At 42.3% G+C, this 19,645-nt stretch overlaps 1 protein-coding gene across 1 annotated transcript; it reads left to right on the top strand.

Moving 5' to 3' along the window:
- Positions 1-6,983: 6,983 nt before the first annotated feature.
- LOC115017179 (TSC22 domain family protein 1-like) lies at positions 6,984-13,832 on the top strand. Its single transcript, XM_029445440.1, has 3 exons — positions 6,984-9,726; positions 10,095-10,146; positions 12,082-13,832. The coding sequence occupies exons 1-3, from the start codon at positions 9,275-9,277 to the stop codon at positions 12,346-12,348; spliced, it is 771 nt and encodes a 256-aa protein (XP_029301300.1). The 5' UTR covers positions 6,984-9,274; the 3' UTR covers positions 12,349-13,832.
- Positions 13,833-19,645: the final 5,813 nt, after the last annotated feature.

Below are 19,645 nucleotides of genomic sequence, written 5' to 3' on the forward strand. Positions count from 1 at the left end.
TCAGGCCCTATAATTGAACCTTTGGTGCCAAAACACCTGAAAGTATCCAGCTGAGTTTACTGCAAGAGGAGAATATACTGTGACCTGCCACTGAACGAGTGGAGTTACTGTAATCTCCAAAAACTGATATTGGATATGAATACAGAATCTGCACAGACTTTAGTGTAGAAAGCATTCTGGTTTGTAGTCTGAGTAGTATTGACCAATCACGTTTAAGCGGGCTTTTGTTGAAGGCTTGTGTAGGAACGCACTGGCCCGAATGCAATCTCTGAACCCATCGGCTATTGTCTGATGACGATTTAGCTTTTTTCTTTTTAGCTTGTAAAGTGGCTCCTTGTGAAACATCCGTTCGTAGAGCGTGCTCGCTAAACGGGTAACAAGTGTAAACAAGTCTTGGCCCGGATATCGGCTGGCTGCACTTAGGCATCGCACCGCTATGAAAATATTAAGTATATTAATAAATATTATTCCGCTAATTATCAAAATATGTGTAAAACTCGTAAACTGGCCCTAAAACATATCACTTAACATTACCCTTTGTTAAGAAACTAATCTTTTTATTGCATCACATTTAGGACACGCATCCGCTTTAGTGAGTGAGAATCAATCGATCTCGAATAAAGAAGTTAATCATAAATCATAAGGTCCTCCAGTATACATGAAAGATAGGCCTAAATAAAACATGGTGTGAGTCTGTTCTTTCTTGCATGATAATCCCTTTATTCCTCAATCAGGCTCTATTTTTCACTTCTCTACCATGACAGAGCGACGACTCTTTCAAATCACTCCTTATGAGGATATTCACGATTATCCCGATAATGGAAATGAAACACGATCAACTTATTTTGAGTGTTTTTTTTATCCTGATCCGCGATAAAATCCTTTATGTTCCCATCCCTACCAAAATATTGGCCCTTGCTTTCAGAGTCTGCAGGTGTTTTGTCTTAAAATAAACACAAGTTTGAACTCTACTGCGGTACTTTCAGCCCGGCTGGTGGTAATAATGATCCAATTAAAGTAGATTTTAAAGTACGTGGAAGAGCCTGTTTTCACTTTGTCCTGCTGGACATTAATGTAATGTGATGCTTTGTTGACTAGAAAAGCAAAGGGATGTCACCCATAAAGCAGGCAGGGAGTGCGTCTTGCTCAAGGGCACTTCATCAGGGCGTATCCTTGTTTAACCTGGATAAACAGTCCTTTCCCGTTTCTTTTTGTTGTTGTTGAGGAAAGACGTCAAACTCATCGCAGTAACCGGACTACTTTACTACCTGTCGAGGACAAACATTATTCCCCCCCCCCTTAAAGTGACACTTCCTGGTAAAGAGAAATAATATTTCTGCGTAAAGCCAGTCCTGATTGTTTTGTGTCAGAGCCTTGACCCTTCCGACTGTGAAAACACATTCAGACCTCCGCATGAAGCCCGCCCACTGCAGAGAGCCTCGAGCAAAGTTTCTCAACCGCTGCTGAGAAGATCCTCGCTGTTGATGCTCCGACAGCGAGCTTCATGACTCTGTTTACATCCAGCCCTCAAACCTTTAGAGACGGATACACTGTGAGAATCCATGTGGCACAACTTCTGTGACGCTTTAATGTTGCCATAGTGTCGTGATGTTGTGTAATATTTGATTGTATAATATTTATTTTAACACATGGATTAGAAAGAGTTGGAGTCAGAGAGACTGTGTGTGTGTGTGTGTGTGTGTGTGTGTGGCTCTTACAACTACAAATATACATTTGAGGAGCCTACTTGACAGTTTGTGGGGTGTGTAGACACAAATGGAAGCAGGAGGAGATGAGATACGTGTTGATTTTAGCCAGATTTTGTTTAATCTTTTAATCGTCGGTATTTGTGCCCGTGCATGTCGTCGTCCTCTTTATTTGTTTATTTGGTAGTAAACTGAATATATTTGCAATTTTTCAGCTTCACTTCAGGCTTTTGGGAGGTATTTTCACGCATGATAGCGTCTCATCTTTTTGCCAGTTTTCTACAACACTCCTTCCTTGCTGGACGTAGAAGAGAAAAAACTCCCTCCGTTATTTTTTTTACCTCGGCTAAAAATGTGTCCTCACTTCATTGTGGGAGAGGAATGTGTAGAAAGTGAATAGCTCATCCATCAGTAGAACAAGGCATGTCTAGTAGAGATGTCGGAGCACGGCCTCTTTTCTTCCCCGTCTCTCTCCTCGTCTCTCTCCCGTCTCTCTCCCATATGGCTCAGAGGTTGGTTATGTAAGGGGTTGCGTGCATGGCAGACCGATTACACTTCCGCTCCAAAGAGCTGCTGCCCTGCAGCTCTGTGATGCCATGAGAGCTGCTTGAGTTTTGGGGCGTTTCTGCTATTTGTTTTGACTGTTTGGGCAAAGATCAGGGTGGATTAACCCCAAGTTGCAAACAAGGTTGTTTCTGATCGCTACCTTCGTACGCTTCACCCGGTCATGAATTATGAAAATGACAAATGAAGGTCAAAATTTGAACAAATCTTGTTACTGTTACTTTTATTTCTAAATTTGGCAAGTGTCTTTGTGCGCAGTGGGGTTGATCTTGCCGTCGGCCTTGGTTCTCCTCTGTTCAAAATGCCAGTGCTCAAAAGCCTCCTGAAATCCGGATCCCGCCAGTTTGCAAACGTAGCCTCACAAACACACGCGCGCACACACACACACACACACACACACACACACACACACACACACACACACACACACACACACACACAAGCTCATGTCTCCCAACTGCTTGAGGACAAGTGATGCGGAAGGCAGGCGGGCGAATCACAGAGCGGCACACAAACTGATAGATGAGAGGAGAGAAGCAGTGAAAGGGATATAAAAGGGAACCTAATATTAAAATGTCTGACATCATTTAGTCAATAACTTCCCTTTGTTATCAAACCCATTTAATATAACTTACAGTTGGATCTTTTTCAGGACCACACACACTGCAGTGATGGCCCAGTTCTGCTTTCACTCTAACGGCACAATAAAGTGAGGCGGAAGTGTTCCTTACACTCGGCTGGATTCGTTTGTGAATATGTGGATACAGGGAGTGTTGTGGTAGAAAGGGGGGGAGAGGGGGGTTGACTTCTAGTGTATGTACAAAAAACAACACAAGAAGGCTTTTAGGTTTCAGTCTGCACTATTGATTTGACACTTCTTCTCTCCTTTCTTTTACTCTCACCTCCTTAAATAGTCGTGTGGATTTAGAAAGATGTTTCTGTATTATGAAGATGTGGTCCTAAACACTCCAAAGATGCGTCTGAATTCACACATTCACACTCAGTTTAGCTGCCCCAGTTTAGTTTTTATGGCTTCTATCTCAAAGATTACAAAATAATTGCCTGAGGTTTGGATACGGAAAAGCCTACAACTTCCAGGATTTAAAGATAAGTGTCACCTTCCTCAAATATAGTTTTCTCTCCTTGCCTTGCAATGAAACTTTATATTTTGAACTATGTGTGCAATGCAAGCACCATCTGTTCTTTTCATTCCTGCTGCCACACTGTGGCTGCACATCCACCCTTATGTAAGCTCCACGGGGTGTGGCGAAGATGAAAACCACCACACTTCTCCTTTCTATTCAGATCTGTTTGAAATGTTGTCCAAGGTGATTTCATAAACGTGGTTGCTTATATACCCAAAATATCCCACACACAAATTATGAAATATTTTGAAGAATCTATTAAGTGTATTTTTATTTCCTTTTCAAAACTATTCAACACATTAACTCATCAAATCAAATCAAATCAAATTTATTTGTATAGCCCAATATCACAAATTATACATTTGTCTCAGTGTGCTTTACAGACTGTACAGGTTACGACACCCTCTGTCCTTAGACCCTCGCATCGCACAAGGAAAGACTTCCTAAAAGAAACCCCATAATTAAAGGGGAAAAAATGGAAGAAACCTCAGGGAGAGCAACTGACTGTTCTACATCTTTTGTGTTTTGTAAACACTGGATTTATGTGATGGCTAAATATGCTGTTTTGTTAAAGGCTTAAGGGAACACTGTGCCTGTTAGTTGTTTTATCCACAGCTTGGCAAGGTGCAGAGCTCATTACCCAACTAATAAAGTCTAATAGCTTGGTGGAACATCAACAGTAACCTGGACGATTTTAATTTGCCATTAAAGTGACTTAAAGTATTACACTATCGCTTCTTTTCCCAGGTCTGTTTTCGAAGTTTCCCACGTGTAGTATCCATTAAGCGTTACCATAGTAGTTAAGTAATATATGGGTCAACCCATGACACATACACAAGCTTTAGATGGACGTAGATACATAATGAATGAAAGCATCCCAACTGTGATGTCTGTTGACGTCGAGGTCTCTCGCCATTGGTTGAGCCGAGTCTGCTGCGCCATCAGCGATTGGCTGGAAGTCAACAGTCTCCACATCAGTGAACGCTCCCCTCAGACGAGTTCTGAGCCTTTTGTTCTAAGCGGGCATGCGTACACTGACTCCAACCCTTTTTAAGTACACAATGTACAGATATGCAGTATATGAAGAGCTCTGTTTTCAAATTACAAATACACGTAGGAATTGGCACTCATTAATAATGGTAGTTTTGAATGGGTAGTAAGCGCATCACTTTCCTACATCTCCTGTTGCTTATAAAAGAACTCTTATTGCTCTTGTTTTGTGGCCCTTGGATCAGCGACACACACAGTGGAGAGAAGAAAAGAATGTGACCTTCACCTAATGAGGTTAATAATATTACCGCATGCATTGAGCTCAATCCCACCAACAAACTCACGCCCCTCGCCGCCATTTTGTGGTCTCCACAACTGCGCACCATCTTCGACGAGGGTTGCCTCTTCCCTTTATTTTCTACAGTTCCTCTACTCGACGCTTGATGCCGTTCTTTCTTAGCTCTTTGCCTCGTCTACCGTCTCGCTAGCCTTTGTTCAGACTGTAATGCGTGTCTGCGTGGGAGACTGCCAAAGATGGAGGTACACGTGAGCCATGCTCCAGTGGAGACCCATACTGTGAGAGTGTGTATTCAGTGTGCATCCACTGATGAGGAGTGACAAGGCGGCTACAGGCATGCGAAGTACAACATACACATTCTCCTTGAGATAACTTAAGGAGGAGCACAGTGTGAGAGATGCAGGAGGTGGATGTTTGTTGTTATATTCAGAAATATAAGGGAAAAGTCCTATAAAGTGATAGAAGGAGGTTTAGAGTGGGGTACCGCTCCCATGTCCAGCACCATCCCTGTGAGGATGTTGCAGGAAACGAACAAGAAAGACTTGAAGGAGGGAGAGGTTGCAGACCGAAGGGAGTTGCTTGTAGGCGGCTCTTGGCATGCTAAGTGGGTGTGTGGTCAAAAGTAGCTCATCCTATTGGACGGATCACATTAATCTCTACTGACTGTTTATGTAACATCAGAAGGGGAGGTGACATGTCTCCTTAAGCAGTGACATCACACACCACCCACCTATCTCCCCTCACCATGCACCCAATCGTCTGAGAGTCTATATGTGATTCAGGCTTGGTAAGAGAGGACTCGCGCTCCCGTTGTACACACACACACACACACACACACACACACACACTCCCATCCCCGTTCTCCATTGTTGAGCTAGCTCTCCTGTGTGAATATCCCACAGCTAACAGGAGAAGGGGGTCTGGGCCAAAGGGCGCAGGTCACGAGGACGAAGGAAGTGCGGTGGTGGTGTTTGTTTTGGGGTGTTTTTGGTGGGGCGGTCATGGGGGCCCTCTGCTTTGGCCGGGAGTGTGTGGTTTAGCCTGAGAGCATCAATGAGAGAGAAGGGGCTGGCCGGGGCAGGAGGAGCGCAGGGCGGGGACGCCACGGCCCTAAAGCTGCTCTTCTGGGAGCTGGAGAAGCATCTGAAGAGGTAACGATGGCTGTGGTGTTGTCACGTTGTCAGGGGGTCGGCGGTGGTGGAGCGGGGGTCAGGTCCACTGCCGCAGCCTGGGGATTATACGAGGGGCTTTGTGTATGTATCTGTCTGATCGTGGTGGTGTTCAGTCGAGTGCATGTTGTCTGTCGTTTAGAGTAGGACCTGCTGTTATCAACGCATTTATCCAGTAAATGTAACACCTACTGTTTTTAAATCTAATGAGGTTTTCTTATTACGCCGCACTCCGGACAATGTCCAGAGAATTGTAGCCGGACATTGTCTGGAGTTTCCGTTCTCACATGGTGCACACAACAGGAGATTGTCTGTGTCAGGCGCGTTTTCACTTACTGGAAATACTTTGGTTTATGCGATTTAGAGCCTCTTTTAATTGTCACACACAGTGAAATTTAGATCAATCAATAAACTTTATTGTCATTTCGAGCTATATAATGTACAAATCAAATTTCGTTTGAAATTTAGATTTCGATAGCATTTAAATTGAATGTAGTATTAGGAGCAGTGGGCAGATGCTATACAGCGCCTGGGGAGCAGTGTGGTGGTCCGAAGCCTTGCTCAAGGGCTCCTCGGCAGTGGCCAGGAGACGTGGACTGGTGCTTCTAAAGGTACCAGGTACCACACTCCGTACTTTGTCTGTGAACCGTCGACCCTCCGGACCATGCAGGACATGAAGCACATTATACCGCATTAACAACAGAGTCTCTTGCCGTTCCTTGAATTTTACGATTTTGGCGTCGGCCCTTAGACAGAAGTTCCTGAATCCTGAAAGAAAAAAAAAAATGTATTGGCATCTTCATTTAAAATACCCATCGGATGTTTTTTCCAGTTTCACGCCAACCGTAAAGAAACTTCACCAACACGCCTACTTACTAGAATTCTCCTGAGAATGGACTACTGGGGAGCTGGCAGGGGGAAGCCTTGTGAACATGGGAGAGTGGTGCCTCTACCTGCAACGAGGCATCAAGGCTCATCACCTCAGCCTGTGCATTCTCCCGCTCAGCAGCCCTGAATGAATATCAATGTGACTTCAGGACACAATGTTCTTGCTTCAGCACATGCATGGTGTTACGCCTGACTGTGTGTGTGAGTATGAACGCGTGGCTGGTTGATGTTCATTCACTGTAACGTGTTCCTGGACACATCCAGACCAAGATTTGAACTTGTCTGCTATTTAAAAAAAAAAAAATGTTTCCCTTCCAATCTCAACTGCCAGAGATGAGCATCATGTTCCAGTTCCTCAATTGATCCAGTCTGCCCATTATTGCTTCCCTTTGCTCAGTTATCACGCCACTATTAGACTCCATCCTCCGATACCCAATAAACCAATATGTGTAACATGAAAACTACAATATGCAAAAATACATTTGTCCTGCAGTTGACAAACTACTTTTGTTTTGCGCCCAACACCTCGAGAGTTTATTATTCGTCTTTGCATAAGCATATATGAGTAGGGTCTTTACAACAGCATGTAAAGCTGCTCCTGTGGAACAAAAGTAAAAGGAGAAGTCACTCCAATCGTTATTTTCCAGTTCTCTAAAATCCCTCAATGCAGTCAGAGTTCCCTTGACCGTTGAGCCCTATAATACAAAGATAAGAGGAGGTTTTTGTCTTCCCCTCAAACAACTTTGTGATCTCCAAACCCCCATGTTAACACACTTCCACTTACTGAAGCCAGAGACGGTTAGAACAGCTTAAAGGTGTCTGACGTGCAGGCAAAGATCTTAAAGCTTTATTGGTGAAGCTCTTAAATGTGTCCAGTCAAAGTCGATGAAAGGTGTAAACGGCTCAGACTGATTTAATTAAAATGCGTGTGTGTGGTCCGGAATGAGAACAGAAACCTCACCCTGATTGTAGAAGGTACACTACATCTGACTTGTTTGCACTAAATGAACTTCGTTTTCCTTGTGTGCTCTTTATCTAACCGGTATCTTTCAATGGTGACGACATCAGTCACTCACACCATCAAATCACATTATTGTTAAGTAAATTAAGTTAAATATTGATCTGATAAGCTGCTTGAGTAATTTAAACCACATGATTAAATCAAAAATCATTTAAGATCTGCCTTTGTGTAATTAAAGTGGCATGTGCTTCTTTCATGTATAAAGCAACAGGTGGTTAATCAAAGGTACCGACATTCTTTAAATTAGGGCTGCAACTAATGGTTACTTTTATTTTTGAATGAATCCATCGATAATATTCCTGATTATTTCATTGCTTTTTGAAATATTTCCGTCAAAAAATGTTTTGCTGTTTTTATATAATTGTAAACTTGAATATGTTTTGGGGTTTTCTACTGTTGGTCAGTTAAAACAAGGCTAAACAGATGAATGGATAAAAAACGTAACCGCTGGCTACTGAACTAGTTTCCTCTTCTCACTTTTTTGTTTTCCAACACTGCCGTTACAAAACATACAAATTAGGGATACCACACACATTTATGATACCACAACTTTAACTGTGGTTGTCTCTGAATTTGAGGATAGGGTTAGATGGTAAATTAATAAATTACAGATAACAAAAACAGACTAACTGAGGAATAAGAGCTGCAACTTACAATTTTCTTTATCATTATTGATACATTTGTATTTATTTATTTATAATTGGTTGATCGTTCAGGCTATAAAATGTCAGAAAGTGATAAACAAAAAAACAAACACTTTTTCCCGGGTCCAAGGTCTTCAAATATTAAAAACATTTCGACCAACAATTCCAAACCCTGAAGATATGATACTAAATGTGTATATTTATGTATAACCTCACATTTATGGCTGAAACCAGAAAATATTTGTTTGATAAATTACTTTATTATGAAACTAGTTGGCTATTCATTGTCTGTCCGTTGATTCAGTGTTTCAGCTCTCACACATTACAGAAATGTAAAAAATCTTGAGGCAACTCCTAATTTGTGATGGAGCCTAATACAGAACAGAGGGATGGTCCTGTTTTAACTGTGAAGAACAGTGTGTTCCCATTTCAGACATTCAAACTGAGGTAGAGGACAAAGGAGCTCCGCTTCTATTGTTTCTCTGCTTTTATTTACTCTCACAGCTGTCAGTGTCAGTCTTTGCCACAGAGGCAGCTTGTGGCCTATTGATGATGTTTACTTCAAATGACAATGAAGTATGTGTATGTGACCCCCTTAATACACGAGTAATAACCGATAGGTGGAGACATTGTTTCATTGTTTCAACACTAAGCATGATAACAACAGAACGGCACATTTATATCTCAGTTTCAGACCACACAGACGCTTAAAAGCTCAATGTCTGCTGATAAATTGCCGTGTTGCCCCTTTTTCTAAGTCGAGGCAGTCCCTCTTCTGTTCCGTAGCTGGATGCGGGTTTTTATAGAGGACGGTGCAGCAGGTCGAGAGATGTTGCATAATTTATTACCATGAGCAAACCTCTCCTCCAATCCGGGACGCTGCAGCGCTATTTTCTGGTTAACATTATGCTAATGAGCTCAGTCCTCCGCCAATCACGTGGCTGCTCGCGCTGTTTTCCTGCATGCATTACCCAGAGAGTGAGCCGCGGTGCGTGGAGCTGCAGCCCGCCGCTCAGTCTTTTGTGTGCTCTGTCCCGTCTGCGAGCTCTGTGGTCGCCCGGAGAGCAGACCCGACATCCTGCCATCAATAATGCGCTATTTTTTCTACTTTTATACCACTGGAGTTCCAGTTTGTACAGCCGAAGAATCGCCTTTGGGGGTTTTAATGGGCTGGATAGCATGAATTCCCAATGTTACACAGTGGCGATGGATCTTAGCGTTTGTCAACTGAGGAATTTCTCGATATCGTTTCTGTCCTCTGTGCTCGGGAAGGAGAGTGCATCAGTCCGGCTTGACGATAGGTAATGTCACACGGCTTTCTGCGCATTGTCTCACGGTTTTCATATGCGATTTGTGGCAAATTGTTTAATGCCTGAATATGTTGCCTCATTAATTCTCCGCCATCAAAGTCAAAGCCTGCATTCTCGACCTCCATTTGCTTTGTTGCAGATTTCCTCTTAATGTTTTGTTTTCCTCATGACAGCTTCATAATGTTACATCAGACTGTCTTTATTTGTGATTTGGCAGCATAAAACCGTCAGAAATGCCAGTCACGTCTCTGGGAAAAAAAAAACAACCCATTGATTCATCCAATCCACCCTGCAGTATTCAGCTAATGCAACATCACATATGCTGTTATAATAAACCTCTTCTTCTCCCTGTGTTCCAGCTCTTCCGGTGCAAGTGTGGTGGCCATTGACAACAAGATTGAACAAGCAATGGTAAGCATCTAAAACCCACTCCTAAACCACCTGCAGTGTTGGTAAATAGGCTTTACATGTATGTTAATGCAGCGTTATGTAAGCCGAGCACGGTGTGTTCTAATCCCCTTTATGCTTTTATTTTGAAATATTTTTGATTGACTGTTAAATGTTATTTGTAAGATATTCTATGGAGGGAATCTCAGGTTGGTATAAAGCAAGTAGAATTAATTAAGAATTAATTAAGTAATTACGGGGCTTTTCTGAATTCTAGAATTTTATTATAAATTCAGCGCCAGATTCGTCACATACACACATTTCCCCCGCATATATGCACCTGCTGGTTTATATATTAGAGGTAGCAGGAGTTTCCTGCTCGGTCACGGTGTTAGAGAGATGACCTCCGGCTTGCTGGCAACTTGATGTGGGCCAGACTAAGGTTCACACGCCATCCCCTTCTCCCATTCATATACATACATTAGTCCCTTGCCCTCTCCCTCTCTCTGTCCCGTGTTGCTAGGCAAGCAGCAGCCTCCCCGCGGCTCAGTATAAATAACTCCACCGGTGATTGGCTCCTCCCACTCCGGTGCAGGAACATTTTGTTCCCTCGCTGCGTACCGGGGCAGGGAGGAGGAGGAGGAGGAGGAGGAGGAGGGGCGGGTCCACAGAGCAGGGATGCTCAGATTTTAAATCCTCCTTCAGCATGCGGCCACAGCACACTGCTCAGGCATCATCATGGGAACGCACTATACAGCTGTTTCTCTTTTAGAAATCCACCTTTTTTTCCCCCTAAAGGAATTCATGCATGCCTTGTTTTCCTGCTATCATTCATTTAGAGAGCTGGCTTGTGCTGTGCTAGACTGAAGTGATGCAAGTAGCCTTTGCTCCTGACACTGTGTCACACGGGTTTCCCCCTGTCGGCACGTTTCTGAGTCACTTTTTCCTGCAGTTAATTTAACTGTAAGAGTAGTTTATTTTTGTTAATGCAAGTAGGAAGTCTCCCGTGGTTACTACCAGGGAGTCAATAAAATCATAGACACGTCAAATTACATTTGATAAAAATAGAAAGGATGTTAACTTAAGATGGGTTAGGAAGCAGATGTGAATCATGGAGTTTGGGATGTGGTCGCAACTAGTTTTATTATCCACTAATCTGCTGATTGTATAAAATTATTGAAAAACGTCCAAAGGCTAAAATAACATTTTAATTGGAATTTGTGCTTGAAAAATGACAGAAAGGATCTGTTCAGATCTTTATTAAGATCACGTTAAAACATGTCACTAAATGCTGCAGATTAATCGCCTGACTCATAGCTTCATTGACTAATAGTTTTAGTTGTAATGTGGCTTGACTTAAAAAAGAAAAGTAAAGTAATAAAGTAAATGACATCGGTCTGTAGCGAACAGCTCCAAGTGTTGCTCATCATTTTTATTTTTTACAAGTGTATTCATTGTGTTTAAAGCTGGTATTTGTGCACCGCTGCAGATAAAGTATTACAGTATTTGTAGAATTAGATTCCAGCGTAGGATTGCTTCGGACTCGTCTGATCTAAATACTTCCAATAAGTCCAGAGCGTTGTGAAGTCGAAAGTGAAGGTTTATTGAAAGAAGATAGATGTAATCATTTCCCAAATTTCAATGTTTTTATCTAACAAAATATTCAGATTCATATTTGTTGCCGTTTAATTCTTCCACTGTGCACTTGTATTACCGGGCCGTAATCTAACAGCACCATTACCTTACATTTATATAACCACAATAACAAAACAACTAATTTTCCTAAAAATAAATTGAGTGATGTCAAAAACTATGACGACATACATTGAAAGCTTCATTAGAAAACCTCAAGAGAAGCTTTGAATGACATTCGGTACAGCCCTAATATGACATGTCTGTGTATAGTTGATGACATGATGACTTCCCTAGCTAACCATATTTGCCTCTCTCCGTCCTCAGGACTTGGTGAAGAGCCACCTGATGTATGCCGTGCGCGAGGAGGTGGAGGTGCTGAAGGAGCAGATCAAAGAGCTGATCGAGCGCAACACTCAGCTGGAGCAGGAGAACAACTTGCTGAAGAACCTGGCCAGCCCCGAGCAGATGGCTCAGTTCCAGGCGCAGGTCCAGACCGGCTCCCCGACCGGCCCCAGTCAGCCTCTGGTGCCGGTCCCCGCCGGAAACACACAAGTCCTCCCCTCCACACAGAGCTCCGGCACATCTGCGTAACACAGAAACTGCACAGTGGAGAGCCCCCTGAGGATGAGAGATAGGGGGGGATGGAAGGTAGAAGAGGAGGAGGAGGAAGGAGTCTTGCCATACTGTGAAACGACTCTAGCATCAACACAGACTATGCCACCGTCTCAAGGATACGCACACTTCAACTTCACCGGATTACGAACTTTCTTTTGCTGCACATTTAATTTAACTGAAAGACGTTGGAGTTGCACCAGTGTGTGTGTCCCGCTTTTATCACCTGCTTCAGACAATCTTCATCATGGTGATGATGAGGGGAATGGCAGAGCTGACAGGAAGTGACCGTCGAGCCTCACAGCCGCCGCCATTGTTCCGCGGCGGAAGGAGCTAACTCAGTCGGAGGGGAACACGCTGTAGAATCCCTCGCTGTGTGACCTGTGGAAAGTGCCATCGTCTTTGCTCCTTCATCTCAACCCAGCACTAGTCCATCAGCACACACTTAACACTTAACTTGTTTCATTTATCAGTGCTGCAGTCCATGCACTTTTTTCAGGCGAACTATAAAGATTCGTACGACCCATCCGGAATGGGAGTCAAGGTCACATTTTTCTTTATCTGAAGATGTTGTAGTGATGGGTTGAGACGGGGCTTAAAATTAGAATTATGAAATATATATATATTAGACGCACCTCATTGTTTCACGTTGCGAACTTTGTTCTTTCTCGAGGTTCACGCCGCTGTCCCCGCCCTCAGCGCGCTCTCTCCCCGTTCTTGGATGGAGCGTTCAACATTTATGCAGGGAATCAAAAGTTTTCTAGGGAAAGGTTTGTTTTTGTCTGTTTATGTTTCCGCTCTTGTTGATGTAATTAATGTCCTAGTGATCTGTAAAAATTATTGGGGAGACATAAGTAGGACATGACTGTTTATAGTTAGGGAACTTTGTACAGAATAAACATTTCCAATTAAACTCTGCCAAGTGCCTGGTTTCTAACCATAGATACATATATACAAGCTTTTTTTAGTTGTTTTAGTCAATATGTGTATATATCTATATATATCTATATATATCTATGGTTTGCCAGGTTTTGAACTACCTGTGATGTCATTACTCAGGGTGGCAACACGAGGATTCTTTACCTCAACACTAAGATGCTGTCGCTCCTGCAGTGACACACGGCCTCGTACTGTATGTGAACTCTCCTCTGCCGTCGCTTAACTCGCTCGCTCAAATGATCTGGACACTTTTAGCATTTGTAGACAAGTGAATTGTTCTTTTTTTCTTTTCTTTTTTTTTTCATTAATGACGATGGTTTCTTTTTCTTTTTTTTGTGTCTTTTGTACAGCCAAGTGTTTTGAGTTGTTCGTTGTGCAACTGGAGCGCTGAACACAATGAGAAAAAAGGAAAATGCCTAGCCGAAGTATGTCGATGTTTTGTGCATGTTCCTCAGCCCATCACAAATGTGACGTTACAATTGCACTAGACAGTTGCACCTCAAATAAAAAGTGAAAACAAAAAAGTAAAAACTGTTTGACTTTCTTTTTCAACCATGTCGTGTTTTGGGGTTTTATGGCGTGTTCGCTTTGTACTGGGAGGTGGGAAATCAGGAGCTGGGAATCATGTCACAGTTCTAGCCAGGCTAACTTTGTTAGCAATACCAGGTAATAATGATGCAATACGCTGTATTTTACACCTACAAAAACAGACAGAAGTTGTTTAGTACTGTGTATACAACTGATTTAATGAGACATTACTAAGACAGAAGTGCTAATAAACAGTATATTAATACAGCTTTCACACTGTTAATGCAAGGAGAAGCCATCTCAGATTTTTAGGAAATCTGATTTCAGACAATTGAAATAATTAGGTTTACCAGTAGTTAAATTTAGTCATAAATATCCCATACATGTATGCCCTTTCTCTAAGAACCTAAAAATTCCCGATTTCTAAGTCTTTAAATTGAACAAAAATGTGGTTTGACCTTAGACAAATCCTCACATTCCACAATATAAAATATATAGCTGGTTTTCCCTCCACTCTCTACATTTTCTAGCTAATAAACAACCCTCACTACCTCCCAGTTAAACCAGAATATCCCAGTTAAATGCATGAACGTCTGGTTCCCCGCTAGACCTTGTTGCACATGCGCAGAAGCAGATTGCCATGTAAATATTTACCTATATGCGGTCCTCTCATTGGTGACATACATCCGAGCCCCCTCAGCCATTTTACGGTTGCTCCGCCCACCGCACGTGGACCTGCAAGATTAGTGGGCGCGCGCGAACGGGAGCGCGCGTGAATATAGGACGACGTCATGTGTAGGCAATTATATAAACTGAAACGCTGTAAATACGACGTGTCTGGTGTGTAAATTGACTTTAGAACCGCCTTTTAAATGTAGTATTTAGCGTTATTTACACAGAAAAAGCCAATAGGCTCTGTTTGTGTTTTATTTTACATATATCTATGGTTTGCCAGGTTATAAAATGTATAATAGGTGACTGTGAGGAAAAACAAACCCCCATTTTTAACATGTGAGGATGATAACACTTTTAATATAGCATTCAAAACTAGGTATTACTAAATTGCTTTAAAACAGAAAAAGAGAATAAACTGTATATGTGTGAAAATAACTTGCATACATACAAAAATATAAATGTATTTTTACATACGTATATAAACCTGTGTACACACAGTGAGTCTTGTATATATTAATAGTTCTGCTGTGATGTCTCTATAGTATTAATGTAAAATGTAAGATAGGATTACTGTAAATCTTTTCTATTATCTCCCAACATGTACAGATGCTATGTACTTATGTAGATACATTTGATTGTAGTACTTTTAGCTGTCTTGTATAAAGCAGGCCATAACATAATATTACACACAGGTTTATTCGATAAATTAAATATAGCTGTGCAATAAAACCTACCTGCATTATATGGGTATGATGAAGGTACACTAAATATAGAATAAAACTGAACATGATAACCTTCATATTCCACTTAATGTGTAATAATGTATTCATACAATGGGATGCAGCAGCAGGACATTTAAAAAATAAGAACTTATTATTATTATTATTATTATTATCACATATGTATATGAAGGACAGGCGGTTGTTTGATATGATTGAAGTCTGTCTAAACAGGCACTTTTTATATTATTTAATTTGAATATAGGCACAAAAAAGGTCCTTTAAGGAAATCCTTTAATAACATAATGCTGTCTCTATTATTGTATTCATCCAGTAGTAAAACTATGGAGCTTTAGCTATTTTCCAATGCATTAAACTAATATTTAACATACTCATGAGTACATTATACAATAAGGGGTGTAAAGATTTATCCTAACAATTATTTTCTCTTCTTCGAGCAAAGATTCTGATTAATTTCTTCATTTAAAAAACTTTAAAACGAACCAAACTGATTCAAGTCATCGTGCATTTTACACCAAGAAAGTATGAACTTTTATTTTTAAGGCCAAATGTTGACCTCGAGGTACAGCAGCTCGGTGTGTCTGCGTGATATTTTTAGCAACTTTTTCTAGGCTGCACAGCAGAGAGCTCAGTTCTCTCAATTCAGACAATCAGAACTACTTTATTTTGTGTTTCTTAATGAAAACAAACCACTTAATGTGATATTCTAGTCGTATCAAAAGACTTGTGTGTTTCACACCCCTGGAATGATAAAAGGTAGAAGAATAGAGCTTACATTTTGTGTGTCCTGGGACAAAATCTAATTAAATGAGGTCTTTGATGAAATATATATCTATTTCTAGGGCCTCCACCCGCCCTTCTCTGTGCTCCCCCCTCTCCCTCCTCAGTCTCATCCCACATCCCGACCTCGGAGTGGCTGAGCTCCGTGGATCAGACGCTGCGTGGACACAGAGCTCCTGTCCAGATGGCACTTTCGCAAATCCTGTTTCATTGACAAAAGGTGTTTTCTTCAAGCACGCCGCCGCGGGGACAGGATGTACTCTGAGGCCGAGGGATCAAGCGCGGATTAACCTCAACTATTTGTGCTGCTGCTGATGTTTGGAGGCACAAATATAGACGGCAGTTATTTACATTATCTGTTGTGATCCATCAAGGAAGTGTGTAGTCCAGCTGCTGCCACATTTAGGCGATTCTTCCTGTCAATTAACACATAAATTGATATGCATGCAACCTGTATTTCCGCCCTACTTTTTCCAGACATGCAAAAACCATTCTGCCCCAAAATGAATCCCCAAAAATCCTCTTTGCACCCCCTGAACTGGGACCCCCCTCTGTGCTGTTCCTTGTTGCTGAGAAAGCAGGTGGCCTGCTGGTTAAACCCTGAGCGTCCCCATCTCCTGTGCCCCCCCCCCCCGAGACCCCACTGTACTCGGGGATAAGCCCGTCCGGTGTCTGGGCATCAGACACACGCTTCATGTTTGTACACACACAGGAAAAAACCTGTTAACAGCATTCTGATCGCTGCAAAATCCCAAATGTACTGCGGATGGAAGCAGATTTGAAGCTGAGTTAAGAGGAAGAATCCAGACTTAAGCCACTAAGTGCACTATAGAGCACATAGGCAACGATTTCTCTTGTTGGGGGATTCTTTTGTTTTTCCCTAACAAATCAGTGCTAAGTAGCGTAGCTGTTGCTAGGAGCAGTTAACTTCACATTGATCAGAGAAGTTCAGTAAGTTGACTAAGATTCTGCACGTTTCTGATGTTATTTTTCGCGATGTAGGAATACGACCTCCTCATTTTTTGATCCACCGACTAAGCTTGGATTGGTCAATTTGTTTTTATGGGAAACAGCCGTACACATGATGATCTCCATGGATGCCAAGGAACAGCTGTTCAAAAAGAGGGACAAAACTACAACCACACTTATGCACTTCCTGTCTGTTTTCTGAGGCTAAAATGACTCCACTCCCCCCCAAAGCTATATATGAGGCTGTGATGTCATGTCTTCTCTTTTAACTGTATGTGGGTCAGACATAATAATCTGATGTTCTGTTTCCTTGAGATCCCTTTGATCACATGCACATTTAATTAATCGATTCAGCGCTCTGTGGTTATGTCTGAGTCTTCCACACAAATAGCTCGCCTGTGGTTTTTGTCACACACACTCACACACACACACACACACACACACACACACACACACACACACACACACACACACACACACGTGCAATCAATCAGCTTTCAACTCAAGTCAGCTGCTGCCACACATGTGAACATCCAGCCACACAAACGACAGACAAAGGGGGATTTGATGGAGTTTGTGACGCCTCTCCAAACATGTGTGGACATGTTCTGCTCCTCCGCAGCTCTACTACGCTACGTGATCTAAGATACATCTATTAATCCAGAACAAAAATGGCAGATTAATAATGAAAATAGTGAGAATAAACTAAAATCAGCACATATCGTAGATGGTGTGTGTGTTTGTGTGTGTGTGTGTGTGTGTGTGTGTGTGTGTGTGTCTCAGGGTCACTCTTCAGTTTGTCCCTGTCCTTGTTTGTCCTCCACCCAAAGTCACACAGCTCAGAGGCACGTGCCCCTCCGCCCAGCGAGAGCCCTCTGAAAATTCAAAACAAAGCGCAGACAGAAGCATGGAGAGAGAGACAGAGGCTCGTCGCTGGCGCCCCATGGGGAGAGAGGGGGATTATGGGGGATTACAGCCCCTCTCTAATCCTCCACTTTTCCTCCTCTCAGCACCTCCTCCTGCTCCCAGGAAACAAGCAAGGTTTTAATGTCACGAACTTGACTTACTGTCTGTAATGGTTTTCTTCTGTCTGTCTGAAGTGTTTCCTTATCGTGTAAATCTGGTTTCACCCGTTTATTAAATGGCTGTCATCGCTGATGCGTGTTTGAGATCTACAAGACGATTTGTAAGGGATACTATGGGAGATTATTAAAAGACACGAGAGGTTCACTTCATCTTGTAATTCTTTGTTAGCCTGGACACTAAAATGTTCATTTTAAGAACAAGAAGAATATATGTAGTTAATGCATGATTGTGAAGTGGTGCGCACATGACTGGATAGATGAGACTTGGAATGAACTGCACTCCCATATAGTTTTGCTGTTGTTAAACGCGGCGCCCATTTACATCCATTCATTTAGAATTGTCTCCGTGCCAGCTCCAAATGAGTGACTACTTTTGTCTACAACTGTCTGAAATCAAAGATCAATTATTTCTAAAAATGACAGAATTTGGAGTAAATCTGCCTCTGTTATCGTTGCAAACTGCTTATGTGCGTAAAGCCTTACAGGCGTGGACAGGCCTTAGCGAACAGATGATTGCTTCACACTGTGGCATCAATAGTAATGGATTTCCATCCTCACACAGATGAAGTGGAGACGACGTGTTCTCTGCAGACAATGTGCTGATCAGCAACAACCAGAGGGTACGTGCGGCCGTCACAATGCCAGCGTGAGCATTTAATTCGTCCTTCCTCTGCTCACTCAGCACTCAGAGTTCAGACGGGAGGAAAGAGAAGTCTCGACCTTGTGCGACACAGTAATGTGACCTAAAAGCACAGCAACCGCAAACAGAGCGCGACCGTGACCTGATTGAGAAAGACCGGCGTGTGTGATCTTTCAGGTCAAAACAATCCAGTGTTACGGGATGTGTGTCCTGGAATATTACCAGTAACAGGACTAATACTGCCAGGTGAATGAAATACAAATTATAATTAAAACAATTATAACAATAAAATGGGGATAAATAACTTCATAGATGTCAAATTATAAGATAAAAAGTAGACCTTCTTCTTTTAAAGATTTCATCAAACAAGTCGGTGACATCACTCGTCTTGTTTGTGGGCTACCGCTTTGACGCTTGGAGTTTTCGCCGCCATCTTGTTTTGTTTGGAACCAGCAGTGACACGTGGAGTGAAGCACAACCGAACGCTGAACAACACATTTTTTTAGGAAACCAAAATGTTACACTTAACTTTCATCAACTGAAAACACACTGTGAGAGGAGGGCACTCGAACACCTTGGAAGCAACCTGTCAATCACACGGTAGCCCCGCCCTAAAGCATAATCTACTTTATCGTCTATTTTACTCCAAGTGGGACCGTCATTTAGAAAACAAACATCACACTGTATTGAAGACGGAGCAGAAGCCATGCAGCCCTGACCTGAGATCTGCCCAGATACTGGAAGCTTTGTGTAAATAAGCAGTTGAAGGCATCATCTGGCTGACATCTGGCCGTCTGCACTGACACGTCTGCACGAGAAGCCCTCAGAGCCTACGTTTTGTTTGCAGGGCCGGACACCGGGTGTGCTCCGTGTGCAGCAGGCAAACTAACGCTTCCACTTTCTCAACAAAGCTTCCTTTT

Source organism: Cottoperca gobio, chromosome 2 (genome assembly GCF_900634415.1).
Source record: "Cottoperca gobio chromosome 2, fCotGob3.1, whole genome shotgun sequence".
Lineage (NCBI taxonomy): Eukaryota > Metazoa > Chordata > Actinopteri > Perciformes > Bovichtidae > Cottoperca > Cottoperca gobio.

Bases quoted from the DNA above. Each gene is read 5' to 3' on its own strand.
- LOC115017179 (XM_029445440.1), top strand. From the start codon at position 9,275: ATGAGCAAACCTCTCCTCCAATCCGGGACGCTGCAGCGCTATTTTCTG. The intron at 9,727-10,094 runs GTAATGTCACAC...CCTGTGTTCCAG, and splicing joins TCAGTCCGGCTTGACGATAG to CTCTTCCGGTGCAAGTGTGG. The intron at 10,147-12,081 runs GTAAGCATCTAA...CTCCGTCCTCAG, and splicing joins ACAAGATTGAACAAGCAATG to GACTTGGTGAAGAGCCACCT.